This window comes from Eleginops maclovinus, chromosome 1 (genome assembly GCF_036324505.1).
Source record: "Eleginops maclovinus isolate JMC-PN-2008 ecotype Puerto Natales chromosome 1, JC_Emac_rtc_rv5, whole genome shotgun sequence".
In the NCBI taxonomy this organism is placed as follows: Eukaryota; Metazoa; Chordata; class Actinopteri; order Perciformes; family Eleginopidae; genus Eleginops; species Eleginops maclovinus.
In genome coordinates this window covers 20,928,521-20,953,824 of record NC_086349.1, presented here as the reverse complement: position 1 = coordinate 20,953,824, position 25,304 = coordinate 20,928,521, and the positions used below count along the sequence as shown (strand labels likewise).

Below are 25,304 nucleotides of genomic sequence, written 5' to 3'. Positions count from 1 at the left end.
TGATGGTTAATAGGATTCTGTCTGCCCTGAGCTGCTGCAGAGTTCACGAGCCAGGAGACGGCTCTGAAGAGGCAGTCTGATGTGGAAGTGTTTGTCTCTTGGAAGATTTGATTAGCATTTAAATTCAAACTGACTGCCCGGTGTGTTTTGTGGTTTTTCTTTAGCCACAGGTTCAAATCTGGTCACTTGGATCTGTGACACGATGTTGATTTAGTGTAACCACAGTTCAAATGTACTTATTTTCGGTGAAAAGTAAATATATTTGAATATCATGATATAATTTGTCTCAGAATAAATCTGTTTCCTCACAATCCAAGAGCCAAAGTAAATTCAGCTACTATTGATCAAAACAGTATTTCATGAAAATTCAGTTTTCATGTTACCAAGGTTTTGACCTGATCTCACTTATTAAACAGGAGGACCATTATCTAGGATGCTGAATTCCTTCCTCATTCTGGCCTTGAGAGTGACAGACAACAGCGCAGTGTATACAAATTGCTGACATGTCCTTTATCTGTACAGTGATAATACACAGTTATTTGCAGCGTTTGCTTCTTGAGGATCATCAGAATGAGAAAACAAAATACACCACATAATGAGAGCTGCTGCACGAAGGCATTAGTAAACATGAATGTGCAAAAATGATTATCTCAGATTTAAAGACCATCCTCTTGATATATGACAGGATAAAACACAATTCTGCTCTGTTGTCATGTTCAAGTGTGTTTGGATTTTAGAATTTTGAAATGTCAACATTTGTTATGAATCATCTCAAATCCAGTCCTATATTCATCCAGTCCCCTCATTGGTCTCCAGGTGGTGCCAGCGGTTGAAAAGGACAACATTCCTCACACCAACACACACACACACACACACACACACACACACACACACACACACACACACACACACACACACACACACACACACACACACACACACACACACACACACACACACACACACACACACAGTGGACCTATTTCCCTGTCTCCTTCCACAGTGAGGGGGCTGGGTATGGCAGAGATGTGTGAGGGTGTGGGGGATGGGGCTGAAGTAGTTGTGGAAGATAGAGAGGAAGGAAGTGAATAGAGTGAGAAATGAGGAGGGAAGGGGGTGGCATGCAAGGCAAGCACATGCTGAGCAGAACATTGGATTCATTGAGAAAAAACGCTTGCTCCATTCATTCCCTATCCAATCCTCTTTTCAGCAAACTCCCTGTCTTTTCATCAACATACAGTATATTGATATCAGTCTGAGGACAAAAGTTTTAGTTTGACGAAATAATTAAAACTTTTGTTGGATCAAGTTATTTTTAAAAATAAGTCCTGAGACCACAGATGATGTATGCACAAGTAAAGGCAAATAGTCTACCACTTTCAGTCTACCCTCTCAGTATCTGCTTTCAATTGCATAGTAGAGGAGCCATCAACTCCAGATGGGCAGTTCATTTGCATCAGACACCCTTGTATGAAAGTACCAGTAGTTGGTTAGATAAGAGCACAGTTTGGAGCGTCTCTATACCTTAATTTTACCATCTCTTCTGTATCCACCACACCCATGCAATAGACATCCAAAGTCTATCCATTTCAAATGCAAAATGGCCAAATCAACACAGACTGGGAATAACTTGAAGAGTTCACCTGTATGAATGAAATAGGTAGAAGTTGTCAGTTCAGTTTATTTTATGTATTTATTGCCAGGAAATAACTTTGTAGTCACATATAGTGTGGGATAACAGTATAAAGTGAATTTCTTTGTAATTTTAATTCAACTTTTACTGAAATAATGTGCATCACCACAGCTGAAATAAAGTCCACTTCATACAAAAACATTTTCTTTTCTTTTCTTTTCTGTCTTTTATTCACATTTAAAAAAAAAACTGAACATTTTTTATGTATTTATACTGTCTGTAAAGTAATGAGAGTTTGGTTTGAGCAAAGAACATGTATGTTATTAGTTGTTTCCGGGGGCATCTGCATTAATGAAAGAAATGTGCAGCCATTTATAAAAAAGAAAAGCAGAATGACTTTGGGTTTCTTAAGTACTTCTTATTTTCTATACATGTCATGCTTTTTTCCTTATTTAATTGTGGCTAATTACAGTTTGAGTTATACTTTTTATTACTAGTTTACTTGCCTGTGGTTAAAGACTGTACATTGCAAGATAGGCAGCAACAAACAGTTAAAGTAATAGGATGAGAAAATGGGCCACAAATCAGTTTCGAAACACTGAAATGGTATCAAATCATGAACATAACATGATGAGTATGAAGACAAAGACTGAGAGTGTGCTACACTGCTTCTGCAGATCATGATATGTTAACCTGCACTTCATTTAAGAGGAATATTGTGCTTTTTATTTGATAATAGTGGCTTTACTTTACAAATGAAGATACAACATCAAACACATCTGTTCTGTTCATCACATGATGCTTTACAGATTGTATTATCATTTAATATACAGTTTTTTCTGCATTCAGTAAACTCATTTCTTTTACTTTCATTAAAATTTTGAAATGAATAACTTTTTGACAGGGTTCTTATGTTGAGGTTCCGCTATACTTTTACTCAAATGAAGGATCTCTTTTTCTGTAGAGTATAATGCTTAAGGTGGAAACTTACATGAAATGCCTCTCTGTTCTTAAACCGGTTTGTGTTTGCATTGGGGGAGATCATAGTTCACTCACCATCATAAAGACTGTGGTATGTAGGTTACTATTGAGCACATGCATACAATATGTGATACAGTTTATTTAAATGTCTTCCATTGATTTTTTTTTTGTGCAACTTGTACACATGCTTTTTGGTGTTTTGATATCAAACCAGGTGAATAAGAAGGGTAAAGGGGGGGCGGGGGCTTGTCTCGTACTGTTGGTGGGCCATTTATTGTCTCCGCCTTCCCATGAGGGCGGCTCTTTAAATTGCTTGAAAACTCCTCCTGGCTGGCGCCTTTTTCCGTTATCTGCCCGAGACAAGACACACGTGCTATTTTTAGGACGTCGAAGGATCAAACTTCTCAACCTGCTGGTAAGAATTTAAAGTCTTATTTCTTCTCTAAATCCTGTTCCTTTCTCATTCATAGTTGAGGATATAGTTAACGCTGCATGCTGGGATTTGAAAGGGGCGGGCTGTGTACAGTCTGACGAATAAAAGCTGTAGCCTATAGATCTGTGCAAGGCTTTTTAACCGGGTACAACCAGCCAGGCTTAAAGGAAACATTTCGGGTTAAATTAAGAGCCGAGGCTATAGCCGACGATAAAGGTGAGAGCAGGAAACGCAACTGTGAAACTTTGCATGTTTGATAAAACAGAACCATATTTTAATTTTTAAAGAGCGTGAGCTCCGGCGAGTGGAGACGGCATGCTCGAAATGTGAAGCCGCCTTTTGTTGCTCTTATCCGGGTGTTCGCCTGCGTAAGCGAACCCAACGCACCCTGCTCGCCTGCATTTCGTGTGTGGTTTTTTAAAGGGTCCATGCAAGCTCGGTTGAACCTGCAAACACCACAGAGGACACAGCAGCCGTTGTGTTTCGGTTAGTATCTCCATGGCACGATACATGCTGTGAGATAGTCTCATGTGCAGGCCCGATTACTGGCCACAACAACCAACTACAGCACAGGGCCGCTGAACATGGTCGGTACGAGAAGGGAGCGTTGGGTTCATTAGTCTTTAGGCAGATTTATGCGAGCACCTACCGCCTACAGAGTGCTAGCAATACCATGCTAGATGTTTGCAAAAAATCGTGTATGAGGGACAGTCGGGTGGGTGAAGGAGCTCAGATCATCCCGAAATAGACCTGGAAATAAGCGCGGATTAATTGAGTTGAACGCGTTACCGGTGTGTGGTCTGCCGGGTTATTTATTTGTTTGGTTTGTTGTTGCGGTCAGTGAGTTTCGTAGCCCCTGTATTAACTGTGTTGCATATGCATGTTTGAACTTGATGCCTTGTCTTGCAGTAAGCCTGACCGGTGTGATTTAATTCCTAGGTCCGAAAAGCTAAGAAAACATGAGCGACAAGGGGACAGTCTCACCGAAAGAGGAGGCAACAGAGAAGCGGGGGCGTGGAAGACCCCGCAAGCAGCCCCAGGAAAAGACCTCTGACGTGAGTAGTGCCATTACTTATCTGACAATTGTGTTATCATATCCGGGTGGTATTCCATCATATCACCAACCTACAACACAACAAAGTGCATGTGTATTAAGGGGAAGTACAGAAGCAAAACAGGCCCTTAGAGCACATCTGTTGATGCCCAGGTAGATATTATTGTAGGAAAGGTGCTCATGCATATCAATAACATAAGCCCCTGCTATTCTACTGAGCCTTTCAGTCAATCAAGATATGGCTGCAGCAAGCCACAGTGACCATTTGCTCACCCCTTATTGATGTAAGTGTAGAAGTCTACAAACTTCCTGTGTCTCACTGGTTTGTAAGCAACCTGTAACTCTACACCTTTAAACCAGTATTGACCCCCTCCCCCTCCCGCTCATGACCCACCCATGCTAGTCATGTAATGGATGACATAGCTGGGTGGAAGCACAGAATGGCTTGTATAGCTGTCACTCAGCGCTGTGTTTTATAGTATTGAATTGCTTGGTTGCTATGAGCTGTGGTTGTAAACACACTCGTAATGCAACAGGAGATGGCACCGTAAGGACATGGCTTACAACCACAAATTATAACAGAACAAGATACTGAATTCACCTTGCACTTTGGAGTTGATGGTAATCGAGCCCGTTCAATGTAAATTCTTTCTCCTACCCCAGAGTGGCTGCTTTCATTGAGGCTCTTATTAGATGTAATGTCAGATTACTATTTTAAAACAATGCGTATGCGCCTTTTTGAACATTCCATAAAGAGTTTCTATGACGGCCCATGGCAACCTGTGGCTCTGAGCACCTGTCTGTCTTAAAGTTGTTGCAATGACCCTGAAAAGGGAACACTCTCTATTTGAGTCTTGCATGTAGAAGTATATTCATTCCTGCATAATTCGCCAAATACGTTCCGCTCCCTTTTTATATTCATAATGTTATATATTATGCTAACTATCATTTGACTGTCACTTTTTTAGGAAGCAAGTGGGTCTCCTGCTCCAAAGAGGTCCAGAGGACGGCCGAAGGGCAGCAAAAACAAGACTGTCGTCAAGGGCAAAGTAAGTCAATGCTCTGTTGCCAACAAGTCACGATTTCAGCAACAGCTTACATGCACCATTCACCTGGTTGACAGCCATTCAAAAAAAGACGAGGAATCGGCACATGGTGTTCCCCCTCCCATCTTCTCTTGCAATCATTTCCTTTTCTAATCCCCGATTTTGGTTAAACGCTTAACGGTAGCTAACCCCATCCTCTTACAAGGACATCCTGCTGTTACTTGTGATAAATTTGTTGGCTGCCCCCCCCCCCAACCTCCTGGTGTCAGAAATAGCCTGGCTTTGGGTTCCCATTGTAAAGACCTTGGTTTACTGCCTTATGTTTTCTTTTTTTTTTGTTGAGAGATGCTCTCTGTATTTCCTGTCCTCCAGCTTCCTGCAGCTTGTCATGCACAGTGTGGTGCAGGTGCAGAGGCCGCAAGACTGTTTCCAAGCTGACACTAAGCACCCCTCCGCCCCCACCCAGCACACAGCCCTAGTTCTTCTCTGCCTGTCGTCTCCATAGCAACAACTGATTTTCTCCCTCGCCGCTACCCTCCAGCTCCGCCATGCGCTCGGTCTTCACTGCTATGTATGGGAAAGGGAGAGGGAAGCAGAGTAGAATGCACATGCATGTATGATGAAAGTTTTGCAGCGAGGGCCGAGCTGCAGAGGGTTTGTGTCCGCTCAGTCCCACCAGCTGTCTCTGAGCCTCAGACCAGGTGGCCAGCGAACTGGAGTGCCCTGTGTGCAGTTCCTGTCGGCCTTCCAGATAATAGCCAATGAACCCAATGCCCCCTTTCCATCTGTATCATTACACAGTTAATACTGCCATCTGCAGGCAGCTAGATGCGGAGTTCTGTGGAGATTTGTATTGTTTACACCCGTTTTGTTCCCCCAAAAAGTATTTTACTGAGCAGAGCAGCCGGTCTCTGAGCTAGAAAATAACAAAATGCATTTCCCCTTCCCATAGCTCTGTTGACTAGTGTTGCTTTCGGCAACGAAAACTATCACTAAATATCGTCTCCAACAAAACTTTATCACGTGACAGACGAGACGCAATGTAAATGCTGTTCATGTGACGATAACTATAATTAAATATACAATGACAAATAAAAACTAGACTAAATGCGGTTTACAAAATAAAAACCATGCTAAAATTTTCATTGACCAAAATGAGACGAAATGTTATAACGTTATTTCGGCGCATTATTATTATTATTATTATTATTATTATTATTATTATTATTATTATTATTATTATTTTGCAGTATTTCTTTTTCCTGTAGCCGTGTCTCAATACAGCGGCCGCATCTTTCATAGGCTACATTCGTAGACCGCTTGCGTCACTTCCCCCGAGAGAAGGATGTCCATTTTTTAGTTTTGTTTTTAAAAGACAAGACTCCTCCGAATGCGGCCCACTTTCACCGGATTTGGAGGATACATCTGATGTATCCTCCGCGGTGTACGATATCCCAGGATGCAATGCGCACTGGTGACGAGTGACGTTTATTCAAATGAAATAGCGGTCAGGTTTCTGCAGCAGAGTGGATTTAAAAGCAGCAGCAATAAGTAATAAAAATAAACAGCTTGATAAACACACTTTTGCTGGTATTTGTTTTACTGCTGGTGATGTTAAATGACATGATGGATGTCCTCTGTGTTAGTGATGGAAGTTTTCATAATAGAAGACATGAAGCTGCAGAGGGATGCATTTTCATAAGCAACCATGCAAAAAAACAAACTCTGCTGATCCTAAATTGTTGATCCTCATTTGGTTGTGAAGACTTTATTATTTCTGAACAAATATATTCAGGTAAGTTCAGGCCAACACACAGTGTTAACAGCTGAAAGCTGAAGGTGTAGACTTTTAACAGTTTGACAAAATAGGGTTTTACGGCAATCAGAGATACTCTATCTGCCGGGCACCAGTGAAAACAAAATCTGATGTCAAAAATATAGCCATAGAGTCATGTGTACGGGAACATTTTGTTTGTTATTGTTTGTGACAAGTTAACCAGTCTTAAAATAACACATCCAGTTTATGTAGTTGCCGTTGAGATGTCACACACATTTTATTTGCACTTTTTAGTAAGTTATTGTAGCTCGATTACTCAAGCACCTTGTTACTCTTTATGTTAAACTTGAATGTATTCCATTTCATGTGATGCTATTTTATTTTTTTATTTAAATATATGTGTGTACTTCTAATGTTTGATTGGTAAAATAAATGTTGAAAATTCAAATCAGAGCGTCTTCCGTGTCTGGAATGGATGTATTTTTGAGTCTATAAGGTAACAAATAAGATAACCTTGTTTGGATTTTGAAATGGGTTTGGCTAAAAGAAAATGTTGCTTTTGTCTATACTACTAGGTAGGTACTATACTATATTGACTGTGTTAACTAGACTTGCATTACTACAATGTCATCAGTTTTCGCCGACTAAAACTAGACGAAATAGATTCTGACTAAAATAAGACAAAAAATGCTCAGACTTTTAGTCAACTGAAACTAGACTACAAAGAGAATGAATGTGACTAAAACTAAATGACAGTTTGACACTAACTAAACTAACAATAAAACAGGCCGCCAAAAACAACACTAGCCCTGCCCATACTTCTGTTAACCGTGTTCCGTTTTCCCTTGTTCACAGAAGGCAGCGGCTGCCCCAGCTGTAGGGGCAAAACGCAGGGGAAGACCTAAGAAGGAGGTAAGAGTCCCTTGACAAACCGTGTAACAACAGTACTCGCATTTGTTTAAACCATTCCTCCCCAAATTGAATTATGATTGGTATGACTGTCTGCAGGCTGAAATTGCATTTTCCCAATTCCCCTGCCTGCCTCCTTCCTCTCGGATGAGTCATTTTTACTCATCACAGCTATTCATGTCATGCACAGTGTTCATTTAGAGAAGCCTCTTCAGACTCATAAAGCAGTGTTTAAAGGCAGCTCTGAACTTGCGTAGCAATTTTCTTGAAAAGTTCCTAATCCACATGTTGAGTAACCAGCAGTAAAACAGTGAACTGAGTTATCAGAGCATGCTGAGCAGGTCAAAAATGCATGTTAAATCTAGGAGAAAATTGCGGTCTTATAGTAACATTCTGTCATGTGCATGAGTGGTTAGGGCGTACTTTAGAAAGAAGTCTGGTTTGAATTAGTCACAGAAGCAATGACCCAACGTTACCCTTCTAACCAGACCTCATTTTTATGAATGAACATCTTGGGCAGTAGTGAGTGAGTGAGGGGAGGAAAAGCAGTATGCCTCATTGTGACTCACCACTCTTATGAATCACTTCACTACAGATGGCTCACCCTTCCCCTGGGTGTTCTTCATGCCACAGTGATTAATCAAAGAGATTTATAATAACATTTTTGTGTAATGTTGGTGTTAGAGCTCGTTACAAGTAGAAACAGTCACTGTGAGACATGAATCACAGGCAGCCATTGTTGTAGGAAGTTGATGACATTTTCCCTGTGGGTGTAGCCGAGGCCTGACTGGATTTTTATTCCCTCTTTCTGTCACAGGAGAAGGAAGAAAAGGCATCCCAGGAATCATCTGAGGAGGAGGAAGAAGAGGAAGAAGAAAACGACCAGTAATTCACAACGCATGCTACCTCACTCAACATACTGACTTACTGTTAACCAGAACTGGGCTGTATCTCCAACACCAGTGCCACCACATGACCACTGTTCACGACAAAGCCACCCTTTGCCAAAAGGAGGCTTAACACAGTTCAAATATCATGCAACAGCACTGGATAGAACGATGGACCTTGCTCAAGCATAGATCTAAGAATTACATGAAAGGTAACAGCCCTTTTCTTTACACGTCATGTTATCACAAGTCTTTTATACTGGACAAAAGTGTGCTCTGAGGAGCCTGGTTTCCCCTTCAGACGGTTTGTAAGACTCTCCTCCGCTTAATGTTACTTATGTGTTATACCCGCATCTGAGATGGTAGGGCATATAATTTTTCTTCATGTTTTGTACTGGACAAAGGTGAATTTTACCTGTACTTGCTGGTTTTTTTTTTTGTGTTTGTGTGAAGTGGTTAACCTATCCCTTGCATCATATTATAGATGGAGCTGAGCTTCAGCATTTAGGATGAGAATAGGTAAAAGATGGTAGAAGTGGTGGTGTTTTTTTCCCCTTCATTTCTGCATAAATGATTTCTCCACATCCCACCAGTAGAGCAGATTCATCTTTAACCGGTCCTTTAGGAAAGTTTAGATAAGAGTTATGCTTTGCAAACTTTGTTGCCGGTCCTCAGCGTGCAGTGGGGAGATGTAAGGTGTATCGTTGGTCTGATTACTTACTGTTTTGTTCCTTCGGGTTACATACCATTTATTAAATAAAAAACATGAGTGTGCTGCTTTTCATGATATAATACGACTTTTTTTTGGTATAATGTGTGTTTTTAAGAATAGGGTTGGCAGAGTTCTAGGCAGAGGGCATCAGTGTCATTTCTTCAGGGAGCTTTTACAAATGCTGTTTTTGTTGGCGTCTTTGTCTTCATGCGGTCCTCGGTTTCTACGCGCTCACCCAATCAATCAAGGCAAACTGCAATCGGTCAAACGAGGAGTTTGATTGTTATAGAGGATAGTGGCACTGCTATCCAACAGGGCTGTACGTTTTTCATTCCATCTAGCTCTCACCGCTTCACCTAGTTTGGTCCTTCTGTCATCACTTAGTATAGTAATAAACTTTCTTAGTCTTTTGAAGATGTGTGTTGTAATGTTTGTATTTCTAAGTGTCAGGGAACCCGCAGTCACAGTACACTTACCTGGGTTTTTCCACCTACCTAAGCTGCTACAACCTCAGTTAAAAACCCCGGAAAACTGCATACAGGCGATTCAAGGCCTGGTTTTTCATACCTCAATCAACAGCTTACTTAACCATATAATTGCATTAAACTGGTTTTCTTTTTTGAAATGTAACCTCTGGCATGAATTGGAAAATGTATTTTTGTTTTTCTTACAAACGGACTGTAATGCGGTATCTTAAGATGTCAAGTTTGAGATTGTGTGTGTGTGTGTGTGCACACACGCAGCACATCTTGGCTCGTTCATAACCGGAGCTTGCAGACAGGTTGTTTAAATGTGTGAAGCAAGTCAGGGAGACCTGTCAGCTTGGCAACTGTTCGCTGACTGTGGTAGATTAGCAGGTGTGTTTTTATTCTTCTGGTGCACTGAAATGTTGGTTCAGATTTTCATGGACAAATATTTGTGTATTTGTGATAGACTAGGCGCTCTTTCCACTTAACCATTCTGTTGGCTGATGTGTGTTTGGCACTACCACACACAGCCACCATCGCCATCATAGTACAACGGTCATTTCATGTTTTTATTTTTTCCAACATTCATCAACTACTTGGGACAATATGGGTATCATTTTACATACCGACATCTTGCAACCGTTCATTTATATACTGTCAACGCGTTAAGATGGGATCATTCTTTTTAATGTACACCGTATATAAATGTACAATGTCTATATTTCTATGGTGCCCTACAACAATTTGTATCAGAAATGGTCAATAAAGAGAATTTTCTTTGTCACTTTGTTGTCACCTTGTTGTTTTCCACCTCAACAATATACAATTGGACACGTAAAGAACAAGTAGGCAAATAAAGACAATTACCCTCAATGCGAAGTTATATTACTTTATTCATAGCTTCAATCAATTCACTCAAAACAAACTGGTTCAACAGTCTGAAGATGTAATGGTGTTGCCAAATTCACATTTTGATTTCAGTAGTTTATCATGTGCAGCCTAAAATCAGAGCCTTCCATTTAAAGTTGACGTGTTTTTTTCACGTGTTTTTTTTATACAGTTTCATTTGTGACTACCAATTTCCTATGTTTTTCACAAATGAGAAACTAATGCATAGAAAGTCAACAGTAAGATGAGCAGAGAGGAACATGCTCTTGGGTAAAGAAGTCTTAGGGCCTGAAATGACACTAACATCTATACAAAATGCAATTCTTATTCCAGAGTACCTCTTACTATTTAGTCGTTAATGAGTCCAGACATTATCTGTCCAATACACTTTATCCACAATGAATGTGCCTCTTAAATAACCTCTACAGTTATATTTTTTTGTATTTTACATTCACAAATGAAAGGTCAGGTAAGGTTACAATTCAAGAAAAAAAGACTTCCTGAGTGCTTGATACAGTCAGACCTATGGCATTCATCTTCAGCTGGAGGTACTTTTTGCTGGTGCCATGCCTTGTAGAACGGACATATTTAGGGCACTGGTCACCGCTCATTTTGAGGATGGGAGGAGGTTGGTTTTATTTACTTCCATTTCTGGCTATTCATGCCATTGATAAGAGTCATAGGAATTGGCTAAACCACAAAAAGATCTGGGTTGTAGGGCAGCTAGTTCTGCGAGGAGATTAAAACCAACCTTTTGACACAAAATGAAACTGAAATGAATTTCACCCGACCTAATTTTAACAGCAAATCTATTTTATAAATCTCATAGCTATATCAAAATAATTAAAACTGATTTTAAGTCATAATGCAGAGTTTCATGTCAACACATCTAACTAAAAGCAATTTTTTAAAGAAGCCATGTTTGTTTTTAATGCACCGCAAACAACCTCTGCAAAAATAACCTAACCAGGCAGTGATCTTAAACCCTCTCACATTAAGAATATTTTTAACTCGTGCATACTCCTACAACACTGTGAACACAGCCCGTAATGAAATGCCTACTGCAAACCACAGGAACACAACCACTTGTTGCCCAAAACAACATAATAAATGTAAACAACAAAGTAAATCTACAGAAACTTTTTTGAAATCTTGTGAGAGATCCCACCTTTCTCAACCATGAGTAATGTCACAGTAAAAAAAAGGTTTGAATAAATAATTTTCAAATAAATAAATGTACGGTACTGCATCTATTAGGCACAAAGGATTGGCATCAGAACAGTCAATCTATGTGGACTTTCACAGGGAGATAACGGCAAATGGTATCAAGGAAAAGTACAACCAAAAGGAAGTCTTGTGTGTGACTTCATAAATGACTGATGTGGCTGAAGGTTGTCTCCACACTGATGTCCTATGCCATGGCTCACTATCATCATGCATTGACGTCTTTGGTCAGAAGAGGGCGTCGCTGTTGATAACTCTTGGCCCAACCTTGTACAATCTGAGGACATAAAGTGCAAAAACAGTTCAGTTCGCTGGTTTTTTAAAAGGCATAAGTTAGGGGAAATAATGTTTCTGATGAGGATATGTTAATTGTTGTCAGGGTCAGCTCATTCAAATCACCGAAAGAACACAGCAAACCGCAAGGTCTCATTCAAACCTATGCTGTTATCAAGCTACAATGAAAAGAAAACAAGGGAGGTGATCGATGTTTCATTTGTACTTAAACATTTGAAATTGAAAAGTAACATCATTTCAAGAACAGGTCCTGGTTATAGTGGTCACTCTAAGACACAATGTGAAAAATATGAGGATTAATAACAGGGATAGTGTTTCTGGAGTTCTGAACAACAACATTCATTTCAATTCACTCTGTGTATTGGATTAGCGGCAGAGTTTATAGGGATGGACAAAAAACACGAGCTGTAGTCAGTGAAAAAATGTTGTTTTGCTTTTTAGCTGAACCTCCCCTTAAATCACTTAATAGTAGTCTATTTGACAAATACAGAACTTCATATTATGACGTTTTTCCCCAATTTATAGGTTAAGTGGAGTAAAACATGACTTTGCCCATGGTCAATACCGCCACCTAGTGTTTATCATGGCTCAGTGCATAACTGTTCACTGGAATCAACCAGGCAAATATTTTATATCTGTAGTGTAATTCTACCTGTTACCATCTATTTCATCAATTTCTAAACTACATAATTTTACCGCCAGTCAAAGTTACTTGTGTCATTTGTTGGTTTTAACTTTAAATAACATGAGAGCCACATGTATACTAAAATAGATCTTCTTGAGGAACTCCCTGTTTCTTTTGTTTTCCTTGCTTTTGTAAGGCATTGGAGGTTTGTAAATAAAACAAGTGTTGCAACTGATCTACTTCCTTATAACAACCGCTACTACTGTACTTTTGAATGTCATTCTTTCGTCTGGGTTCTATGTTGGAAAGGAAGTCACTAACCAATTGAGGAACTGCTGTGGTGTTGAGAGTAAATGGCGCAACCAACGACAACCACACAGTTAAAAAAAAAATACACCAAGAGAAACCAAGTCCACAGTAGGCATGTTTTTGAGGAAATGTTTTCAGTTGTATTATAGCTATAAACCTCTACATGTAGAAATAATGTATACATTTCTTGTCGTAGCATTTTAAGTGAAATACATTTTGACAAAAAACTACAGTTGTGCCACTTGTAGTTAAAAATGTCCCAGAGAATACAAAAGTTTGCAAAGCAATGAATGGTGCATCATACCCTTGTGTCCTCTTCTCTCCACAACATTTCTTGCTCTGCTTCATTAAGCTCCTCTGATGGATCATATGTGTAAACAGGTAACAGCTGATGACGAAGTCTGTCAATTCTGCAGCACACACAAAACAGAAAGAAATCAAACTCTGATTTAATGACTTACACTGAAACAAATAAGTGAAGCAATCACTGTTATCACAAAAGCATTGTGTCATTCAATCAACAAAAGGTAGATTAAAAGCCTACCTTCTCTTCTTACGAATATACATGACCTGAAACAGACAAAGGAAAGAGTATTACATATATGTGTACATGCAAGTCTCAATACTGAGTGATCGCAATGCCTTTTTAACAGTAAGATCATTCATTTCCCCTTGTGAGATCAATAAAGTGGCTTCTTCTTCTCCTAATTAATGTTAATATTTCTACTTAACTTTGCACCTTGAACAGACTATATGTTTTTAGCAGTTCAACTTTGTGTATAGTATGTAATGCCAACAAACCCAACTTACCACTGCTGCAGCTATTCCAATGATAGTGATGAGGAAGAATGGCACCAACACATAGCTGACTGCCACATCCCCATCGATGATGGCAGGGGGCTCAGTAGTGCTGTTCATTGCATATGTTCAGGAGAGGGGGACACAGGGGGCTGCTTGTGCAGGGTGTTTACAAGCAGCAAACCCCCTCCCTATGACACAGTGTGCAGCAGATCTCTGCTCAAGCTGCCCTCTGGTTGTTTATACCTCATCCTTGTCGTTCATGTGACTTCCACATGGTATCACTGTCCTTCCTAATCAGCGAAAAGATCTGATGGAAAACGGAATGAAAAGAATTCGCGCATTGTTATAAGCACGTCAAGGAAGTAGTGAGGTCACAAAAGGGCAGAAATGTTAATTGGTTGGATATCGTCCCCGTACATTTACAAAAAGGCTTTGAGGTTTTATTTGGGCCAGTTCAATACAATATAAACAGCATATGTCATGTTAGCAAGTGCCGTACAAGCCACATTTTGATCAGTTGGTTCCTGCTATTTGCTTATGTTTAATAGCAGAGTAAAACAAGACCTGTCAATGAACGTTGCTACGCAGAGATAACGGTTACAAACGGCTAGCCTGCGTTACTAGCTACATAAACAGCCTTTACCGTTAGCTGCTCCGGTAGATGACGAGGTGAGCCGACAAGTTGTTTTATTTCACAAACAAGCTGAAACAAGCCCTCCGCATCACGGCAAGGTTGGTTTATAACACGATACAATAAACCTGTTTAACTTTAATGACGAGTAAATGCTCACTCACTGTGCGATGTGGAGAGCCTCTCTTTAGAGTTACGTTTATGTTGTGGTTTCACGCAGTTGGTCTTCCGTTAACACTTCCTGTGTGACACTTTCATAATAAAAGCGTTATGAAAACAACAAAAGTTCACTTATTAAATGTCACACTCTGCATAACATGTACTTATTTTTTATTTATATAAGTGTTGGTTATGTATAGAATCCGATTTATTCCCACTCATATGGTGTTATGGGAGCGTTTTAGCATAGAAGATAGCATCACAAAAGAGCATTATCTGTTAGCATCACAACATCACACATTCATTTTTTGACATTGATCATTTTTTTTCCCTTTCTTCATTATTTACATAGTTTAAATATTAAGGCACATGCCACCACCTGTCATTGATTGCCTGTCTCCCCTTTGCAATTTGATTGGATCTTTTTGAAGTGGCGCTGCTGCTGTCGTTACTTGTTGTTGAAGTGCAGTGCCTGCAGTTACGATGAACGAGGTTAAGCAAACAAGGACGGCTTTGAAGAAAAACTAGTATATCTTGGTGCCAACCAGCCACGTGGTCTTGTTATTAAAGAACCCTCCGATAAAACAGATTTAACCTGGTGTGGGTCTTAGCTTTGTTTTGCTACAGGTGTAAGCAGCAGGGCAACACAGTAGGGTAAATTGGACAAGCATGGTTAGCCGAACAAAACCATAAAAACAGGGAGGCTCGCATTATACCCTCACATTTAGGAGCACAATGTGTGTGCCCAGTCGAATGCCGTCTCAAACTATGTGGGGAAAAGAAAGCAGGAGTAAAAGGGCAAATCAGGACAGGAGGGAACACCTGAGGTTATAAATAAAATGTGGATTTGCTTTTCACGATGACAGAGACACTTGCAGCAGCAACACATGGTAAGAAGCACTGATACCGAAGTGTACCATAAATATCTGCATTTAAGAAGTTATATAGACATTAATAAAAGTTCATTTGCATGTTTGCAAACATTGATGAATGACAATTGTTAAGAGACTATTTGAAAGTTATAGACAATCGGTCTGTAACACAAATGTGATCAGTGACACCCAGATGTGGGAGGAGTACTCAAATCTTGTAGGTTACTTAAGTAAAAGTAGAAGTACCAGTGTGTACAACTCTGCATTAAAAATGTTACTCAAGTAAAAGTACAAAGTTGGCATTTAAGTATACTTAAAGTACCAAAAGTAAGTAGGCCTACTCATTATGCAGATTGGTCCATTCCAGAATAATATGTGTTTTGGTTATCATTATTGATAAATGAATGTGTTTATTAAAGCTAGTAAAGGTGTTTCAATTCCTTATTCAATAAATGGAGTGAAATGAAAGAACACTATTTACCTCTGAATTGCAGTCGGGTAGAAGTAAAAAGTATCAAACAATTGAAATACTCAAGTGAACAAAAAGTATCTCAAAATTGTACTTCAGTATTGTACTTGAGTAAATGTACTCAGTGACTTTACACTACCAATGACACCAACATTGCATAACTTTTCAGAGCACGGCATTTTGAAAAGAAGTCATTGACTATGTATGCCTATACAGTGGGGCAAAAAAGTATTTAGTCAGCCACCAATTGTGCAAGTTCTCCCATTTAAAAAGATGAGAGAGGCCTGTAATTTTCATCATAGGTACACTTCAACTATGAGAGACAAAATGAGAAAAGAAAATCCAGGAAATCACATTGTAGGATTTTTAATGAATTAATTATAAATTCCTCTGTAAAATAAGTATTTGGTCACCTACAAACAAGCAAGATTTCTGGCTCTCACAGACCTGTAACTTCTTCTTTAAGAGGCTCCTCTGTCCTCCACTCGTTACCTGTATTAATGGCACCTTTTTGAACTCGTTATCAGTATAAAAGACACCTGTCCACAACCTCAAACAGTCATACTCCAAACTCCACTATGGCCAAGACCAAAGAGTTGTCAAAGGAGACCAGAGACAAAATTGTAGACCTGCACCAGGCTGGAAAAACTGAATCTGCAATAGGTAAGCAGCTTGGTGTGAAGAAATCAACTGTGGGAGCAATTATTAGAAAATGGAAGACATACAAGACCACTGCTAATCTCCCTCGATCTGGGGCTCCACGCAAGGTCTCACCCCGTGGGGTCAAAATGATCACAAGAACGGTGAGCAAAAATGCCAGAACCACACGGGGGGACCTAGTGAATGACCTGCAGAGAGCTGGGACCAAAGTAACAGAGGCTACCATCAGTAACACACTACGCCGCCAGGGACTTAAATCCTGCAGTTCCAGACGTGTCCCCCTGCTTAAGCCAGTACATGTCCAGGCCCGTTTGAAGTTTGAGGGCATTTGGATGATCCAGAAGAGGATTGGGAGAATGTCATATGGTCAGATGAAACCAAAATAGAACTTTTTGGTAAAAACTCAACTCTTCGTGTTTGGAGGAGAAAGAATGCAGAGTTGCATCCAAAGAACACCATACCTACTGTGAAGCATGGGGGTGGAAACATCATGCTTTGGGGCTGTTTCTCTGCAAAGGGACCAGGACGACTGATCCGTGTAAAGGAAAGAATGAATGGGGCCATGTATCGTGAGATTTTGAATGAAAACCTCCTTCCATCAGCAAGGGCACTGAAGATGAAGCGTGGCTGGGTCTTTCAGCATGACAATGATCCCAAACACACCGCCAGGGCAACGAAGGAGTGGCTTCGTAAGAAGCATTTCAAGGTCCTGGAGTGGCCTAGCCAGTCTCCAGATCTCAACCCCATAGAAAATCTTTGGAGGGAGTTGAAAGTCCGTGTTGCCCAGCGACAGCCCCAAAACATCACTGCTTTGGAGGAGATCTGCATGGAGGAATGGGCCAAAATACCAGCAACAGTGTGTGAAAACCTTGTGAAGACTTACAGAAAACGTTTGACCTCTGTCATTGCCAACAAAGGGTATATAACAAAGTATTGAGATGAACTTTTGTTATTGACCAAATACTTATTTTCCACAATAATTTGAAAATTAATTCATTAAAAATCCTACAATGTGATTTTCTGGATTTTGTTTCCTCATCTTGTCTCTCATAGTTGAGGTATACCTATGATAAAAATTACAGGCCTCTCTCATCTTTTTAAATGAGAGAACTTGCACAATTGGTGGCTGACTAAATACTTTTTTGCCCCACTGTATATCTAACGTAGTATAAAATGTAGCTTCTCTCTCTCTGCATAATTGACAGCATTTTTCAACTGGTTTTGAGCATCCAGGGAGACAATTGAGAACATAAGCTACTGTTTGATGACTCTCTTTTGGGGTACTTGCAATGAATATGAGGGCTCACACAAAATTAGATTAGATAAGATTCAAGTGTATTGGCGTTGCACAAAGTACCATTATTAGTATAACTAAATGCAGTAAGCATCTAACCAGAAGTGCAAAAAAGGCAATAAAGTGCAGAGTGATGTCTAGTATAATGCAAATATACATCTGAAAGATACAAACTGAAGTATTTACACTATTAACAGCATATAGAAGTATGAACATTATAAACAGTACTATTAAAAATGAATACTCTATAGAGCAGGTATAAATATAGACAGTATAATACAGACACAATACAGAATAAATGTGAATAACATGAATTCTTTTGGCAAAACAAGATCTTAATTTATACACTGAAATGTATTTCAGTCCTATTTATAGACTGAAAATGTACAACCAATATACAGATTTGTAATTTATGAACAATTTATTGTAAATATATGGGAGGAAACCGGGAGCCCCGGAGAAACCCCATGCAGACACGGCTCCTGCTTCTCACAGGAAGTGCAGCGCTGCCCATAGAAGTGACTGTGAAGTTTGACAGTGAATCTCCTGAGAACTTGAAGGAGTTTTAAACACCCGTGTCAGAGTAAAGGAAATTGAAGCTGCTGATGTTGAACTGAGTGAGTTTCACTGCAAAACCTTCACAGACTATTTCACTCCTCGCCCTGCCCAGGCACACAGAAACAGGAGAAGATATTCCTCTTCATTTTTGAGAAGAATCCTCTGATTCCCTTCTTCGTATTCTTCCTGGGCTCGCTGACCACTGCACATTAAAAGTATAGTTAGAGCTTTAATGAACTTTGAAGAAATGGAGTTTGAAAGAATGTGACAATTTAGAAAATGATGAGGTAAATATTTCCTACCAGGTGCAGGCAAGGACTCTTCACTGCTGGACTTGGGAGCTTCAGTATGGCTTTTTTCAATAACCATTATGAAGCTTTTCATTTCCCAATCCTCACCAGAAATTGACTCCAGTTTAAATTCCTGTGCAATCTCAGCCTTCCCTGAGCTGGGCATTTTTCCCTGCACAGTCTGGGTCCTACACAAACACACAAACACTTAAAGGGTAATTGTTGGTTCATACGAGATCAAAAGGTCTAGATTACATTGAAACTAATCTTGTACTTTTTGGGGAAAAGGTGCATCTTATGTCACCTGCTTTGATTACATTAAGTTTGAACATTATGATCATTATACATCGCCTAACTTCATGTTCATTTTCTTTTACTCTCAGCAGAGGGGTCCGTGGCCTTACCTGATGACACTGCTCTCTTTGGTAGCTTCTTCCACCAGTACGGTCCTCTCATCTGTCTGAACCTCGATGACCCCAGGTGGCAGCTCTTTGAGACTACACAAGGGTTCAGAGGATCTAAAGGTAAACAAAGATGCATGCATTCACAAGTGGTGTTCCCATAAAATATGTTGTTCAGATACATTTAGAAAAATTCCCCTCAGTCAGAAGCATGCTGAGTTCCCAGCAAATGCTTCAAACTGATAGAAGAACTATTATTTCCATTTTACCACATATCCAAAAAAACATAAATCATTACATACCTGCAAACTTTTGTCTGTTCAGTCTCTTGACTCTCGCTGGAACCGTCAGCTTCTACAGTTTCAGTGCTACAAAAGGATAATCACTTTTATAATCATGTTCATATTGCGCATGGTGAACCTTACATTAGTCATTTAAAGTCATCTAAAATGCCTACTGTTGTTTGAAAACCTGTGTGCCACTGAGATAGTGTTACAGAGTCAAACAGACATACTTACCCATACAGACAGTTGTTGCTCCCGGTTGTGAATGGATGGACCAGGATTTGTTTCGGAGTAATCCTCTTTTTTTGGTCCAGCTGCAGCATATCCTTCAAAAGCTCCACACAAGCTCTTCTGTCTTCTGCCTCGAAGCTGGATTTGCTGTGTGTGCTTACTGTTTTGAGCACCTCCAGAGAGGAAAACGTGTAATCCCTGTCTTCACTCGTCCTCCGCTTTGTTTCCAGGTGAAACTCCAAGGGCGTCTGGAAGAAGACATTGTATTGCTTTTATACTAATGATCTAATGGAGGATCATTCATGTTTGGCAAAGAAGGTTGTAGGGCCATACCTTGAATGTCCAATCCATCCGCACACAGAATCTGCTTCTTCCCTTGAAGAACAACTCTGTGTCTAATGCCCTATTCAGGAGTTTCCTTGGTGGTTCACCAAGGAGATCGATGATGAAACGGAGCTAGAGACAAAACACAGCGTAACATCATTTTGACTACTCTAAACATGTTCTATTAGCCATGTATTAAATATGCCTGACCTTAAAAGTATTAGTACATATCAAAACAATATTACAAACATTAGGAAAAATGTAGAAATGAACCATCAATGTTACTCACCACATCATACTCATGTTTTCCTGGGAAAAGCGGAAAGCCGAGGAGCATTTCGGACATTATCATGCCAAGAGACCACACATCGATGGCCTCATTGAATGGCAGACCAAGAAGGACTTCAGGGGACCTTATTGTGAAAGAACAGAGAATATACAATGTCATTTTTAAAGTAATAAAAATACAACTTATACAGACATTTCCTTTAGGCTACACTGCGTACTGCTCCTCTCCAAATATTCAATAAGAGACAGCCCGATGGCAGTGAACTTCCTACATCGACAGATATCCATGATAAAGGGTCTAGAGGTCTTACCTATGCCAGAGAGGCTGCACTACAAGGCCTGGCCAGACGTCAGCGGTCTTTATGGCTAGGCCAAAGTCAATGAGCTTCACCCTGAACGGCTGTGAGTGATGATCCACCAGCATTACGTTGTCCATCTTTAAGTCCGTATGGATCAGTCCAATACCCTTTAAAGTTTCTAACGCTGTGGCTAACTGCAAGTGAAGCCATTTACACAATGTTTATATGATGAGAATGGTTTCCCAAACTGGGATCAACAAAACTATATCTAATCTAATTTCTTTCTCTCTGGTATCCTTACATCTTTCATCACCGTTCTTATGCCGTTTAGAGGTGCAGGCTGCCATTCTCTCTTGTCCATGTAATCATGGAGGCTCAGATCCAGCATTTCAAAAACCATGAACGTCCGGTCCATCCTTTGAAAGCATTCATGGCATCTGACGATGTTGGACTTATCAGAATCCAAACATCTGAGCTTTTCCAGCATGAGCACCTGGGGATACATAAAACAGTAAGGTTGTGTACAAGCAAATATTTATGAAGACTCAGGCAATGTCCAATAATGCATCTTTGACTTGTGATTATCCAGCGTTAGCTCACCTCTATCATGTTGAGTCTATCTGAATTTCCGTTTTTTAAGACCTTCACAGCCACAGTCTCTGCAGTGTCCAGTTTCAAACATTTCAACACCTGTCCAAAGCTTCCCACTCCCAGAACTTCTAAAATCTTGTAATTGTCTGAGATCGTGTTGACCAGGGGCTGAGGTTTCAAAACTGACGACATAACTGAAAGCAAAGGTAAAAAAGTATTAGTTTGTTATTCCAATAGCCACAATTGAATGATTTTCTGCCTTCATTAATGTTTATAACTGTTTTAAAAGCCCCACATTAATGAGTTGTCAAAATGGCTTGGTGTTCGTGCAGACATGATATAGACCTGCCACCAAAGATTATTTAGATTTAAGATGAACAAGTGAATAAATCAGAGATTATAGAGGAAATCTACAAGTTGCAGCCTGCTGTTATCCACAATACCCCACTGCTAATTGAAAAACAGTATTAAAAACTCTATAGATTTACTCTAAGAAACTAATTTGGTATATTTCACAGTTTTTCTTTCAGTTGAGCAACAGATTCACTTCTAAATAAAACACTAACTTACCTGTATTGGCTTCAGTATGCTTCGCGTTGAGTGACTTTGAGCTGTTTCAAGCTGTTTGTGTAAAATGATTTGGGATTCTCAGAGGTTGTTTCTCGTCCACTCGCCAAAACTGAATGACCGAATGATCCCACACAGCTTTATCTGCACCTGACTTTAGAATGTTTCGTGAGTTCATAGATGAATTCCAAGCTCTAGAATAGAATGGAAAGATAAAAACCATGGAATGTCAAAGTGTTACTTCATTTTTTCACATTGGAACCATTCCTTCTTTCTTTGGTTACTTTGGTGATACTGAAATTCTTGAATTTCCTGTTAGCTTGCTTCTACTACACCTTTTTAATATATTATATAATATATTGTTTTAAAAGGATAAACTGCATAAACGCATATCAATTAAAGTGGAACAATTTGGGAATTTGTTTACATTGTGCTAACTATTCATTTTTTTTTAAATTGACTTGTGGACTCAACAACTTGTGTAGGTTTTGCTTTGCCTGGATCCCGTGAATTGGGAAAAATTACATGATTCAGAACAATTCCTGCGCAGCAATGACTGGGAATTGTTTCTAAATCAAATTTAATATGAATACTTTTATTTAAGTATAATATTTCCCTGCAATTGTGCTGCATTATTATATAACTATTACCAAACATTTTAACAATAAGAGAAAAAATGCATCTCATAATCTTACAGCTGGGTTTTCACTTCCAGCCTGCTGCCACTAGATGTCACTGAACGCCTTTTGAGTTAACAACATGGGGGCAGATGAGGGTAGATTTGTGATTTCCTAAGACCATGTTGGGTATTCAATTAAATCTGATTTGTAATTTAAGCCATTGTGGTATAATGTAAATTGATGTTATCCTTCAGATAAACTTGGGTAAAGTAGATTGAAATAAACCAGTCACAGTGGTTCCAAATGTGATCACAATCTTAAGCTCAAAAGTGGAAAAGGTACTTTATAAATTTCCTTTTTGCAAGTTAAAGTCCTGCATTGACATCTTTAATAAAGTAAAACGGCAAAAGTATTGGCATCAAAAAATACTCAAGTTTCAAAAGTAAAAGTACCAGCTGTGATAATCTATATCACAGCTGTCATTACAAAGTCATTGGATAAATTAAGAGCAGTAGAAGTACAAAGTTGCATAAAAGGAGAATACTCTTTAGTAGTACATCAAAATTGTAATACTTGAGTAAATACACTTAGACCATACCTTAAGCTCCTTCCTAGCAATGTTTGAGTTTTTCTTAGAATGTGGAATGAAATTAATTGGTCCAATAAAATGTCTCGTACATTGTGGGTTAATTTTCCCTCAGTAGTAAGTAAAGCAGAGAGAAGGGGGATACTACTCTGAGAGCGCTTTATTTATTTTTTTAAAGGAAACTGAAAGGAAGGAAGAGAAAAGCCTAACCTTTTTCATTTTGACAGTCTTTAAATGTTGAAGGACTGCAAGTGTTCAATATAGATTTAAAATAAATCAGTTTAATTTGACAGTTTAATGCTTTAATAGGTGAGGGGTCAAGGTTATGAATGCAGTGTGGAGAATCCCTGCATATACACATTTATTATTTAACAGAAGTAAGAGATTGCATTAAAGCATGCGTGCACAGCTCGGAGCACTATTATGAACTATTGTGGGACTGTAGTTTTCAAATATCCACTCTGTGTCATTTATATAAGCAGATGAAGTTATTGCTCCTAAAAGTCAGACCCAAGCATCCAGTTAATCTGCTTTAGGGCATTTGCTCCTCAAGCCACCTCATCTCCACAAAACAAACACCTCTTCTCTTCACCCTGTTTGCATTAGATGTTGAGTGGCTTTGGCAGGGTGCTTTGCTCCACTGAGAGTTTAAAGGATGAGCGCTGCAAAAAAACAAAAACAAGAATGTTCTTTCCCCTGACCAGAGATGCTTGTTTCAATGTTTTTGTTTGATTTCTCCTTGTAGGAAACTAAATAATTAACACTTTGCAGACTACAGGCAGATACAACCTCTTGCATCAATCCTTAAAGAGTGAAGGCAGCCATATTGTTTGTCCTTTGATTCAAGATGCACCTAACAGGAGAGGGGAATTGTAAAGGGTCTGCTTATAGTGGTTATGAGACATGTTGTCACAACAACCACAATTGTATGAGTTAGTAAAAATAATCAGAATTATAATGTCCTTTCAAGTTCAAGTTCAAGTTACTTTATTTATACCCAGAGGTAGATTTTGTTTGCAGTAGTAGAGTCCTCATACACACATATGGGAAAGGGATAACAGATGCACATATCACACATCATTCAAGAGGCACATATCACACATCATTCAACTTACAAATACAATAATAAATAAAAAACACCTGTGCAAAATATATCTATGACTTATTCCTCAGTGTAATGGCTGCAGGGACAACACTGTGTTTGTGTCTATTTGTTCTGCACCTAGGGATTAAAAACCTACGCCCAGAAGGGAGAAGCTGAAACTCTGTGTGTAGTGGATGGGAACTATCGTTTAAAATTGAACCAGTTATGCGCTGTAACTGTTTTCTGTAAGGGTCTCCACGTTGAGCTGTGGCTCACCGATCAGCCTGCTAGACCACTTCACTATTTGATTGAGTGAGTTTTTATTTTTTAAGGGGAGGTTTCCAAACCAGGCTGCTAGTGCAAATGATAAGACTGATTCAATAAAAGCATGGTAAAAGAGGGTCATGATGGATTTGTCAATGTGGAAACGGCTCAGTTTCCTCAAACAGAACAGGCGCTGATGCCCCTTCTTACACACAGCCTCACAGTTTGCTTGAAAAGTGAGTTTTGAGTCTATTATCGTCCCCAGGTATTTATAAGACTGCACACATTGAATAGTTTGATCTTTGATTGATGTGATTTCTTTATTTACTTGATTGAAAGGGGGTTGTGTTTTCCTGATATGATTATAATTGTGTGTGTGTGACAGTCTATGCTGCTTAGGGTTTGTTGATTGTTATGTGTGTACTTACCCAGGGACTGCAGATGGAAATGAGCTATTAGCTCAAATCTGGCATAAATCATCTCTTCTCTTTTTCTGATGAATGTATTTTATGCATGGCTCTTGTTCAATGGAGACATGATTACATTAATAAACACAGAAAACAACAATGCTGTTACATTTTCGCAATTGTATTGAACTGTTCACATTGATGAACCAACCTCACATCATGTATCATGTTTTAGGAAGCTAACATACACAAATCAGTCATACAAAAGTGACAAACACAGAGATTGAATGATATCAATGCTATACTCCTTTGACCTTTCCATGTTTCCCAAAACGTGTCCATTATTTTGCTAGGTCCCTTTTGCTAGGGTTTTTGGAAGACTCTG

General features: G+C 39.4%; 2 protein-coding genes across 5 annotated transcripts; one reads left to right on the top strand and one right to left on the bottom strand.

Moving 5' to 3' along the window:
- The first annotated feature begins 2,891 nt into the window (after positions 1-2,891).
- Positions 2,892-10,683, top strand: hmga1a (high mobility group AT-hook 1a). Of its 3 annotated transcripts, none has more exons than XM_063881020.1 (5): positions 2,892-3,029; positions 3,987-4,102; positions 5,070-5,150; positions 7,780-7,836; positions 8,651-10,683. In XM_063881020.1, the coding sequence occupies exons 2-5, from the start codon at positions 4,007-4,009 to the stop codon at positions 8,720-8,722; spliced, it is 306 nt and encodes a 101-aa protein (XP_063737090.1). In that variant the 5' UTR covers positions 2,892-3,029; positions 3,987-4,006; the 3' UTR covers positions 8,723-10,683. The 3 variants fall into 3 exon arrangements, with proteins under 3 accessions (XP_063737090.1, XP_063737099.1, XP_063737106.1); XM_063881029.1 differs by lacking the exon at positions 2,892-3,029 and adding an exon at positions 3,115-3,263; XM_063881036.1 differs by lacking the exon at positions 2,892-3,029 and adding an exon at positions 3,306-3,533.
- Positions 10,684-10,772: 89 nt separating this feature from the next.
- Positions 10,773-14,922, bottom strand: smim29 (small integral membrane protein 29). 2 transcript variants are annotated; one of them, XM_063881007.1, is made up of 5 exons: positions 14,836-14,922; positions 14,050-14,347; positions 13,784-13,809; positions 13,544-13,649; positions 10,773-12,288 (listed from the first exon to the last, which is right to left on the bottom strand). In XM_063881007.1, exons 2-5 carry the CDS (start codon positions 14,155-14,157, stop codon positions 12,220-12,222), a joined length of 309 nt encoding a protein of 102 aa, XP_063737077.1. In that variant the 5' UTR covers positions 14,158-14,347; positions 14,836-14,922; the 3' UTR covers positions 10,773-12,219. The 2 variants fall into 2 exon arrangements, with proteins under 2 accessions (XP_063737077.1, XP_063737068.1); XM_063880998.1 differs by having other exon boundaries at positions 14,684-14,891.
- Between the last annotated feature and the right edge of the window lie 10,382 nt (positions 14,923-25,304).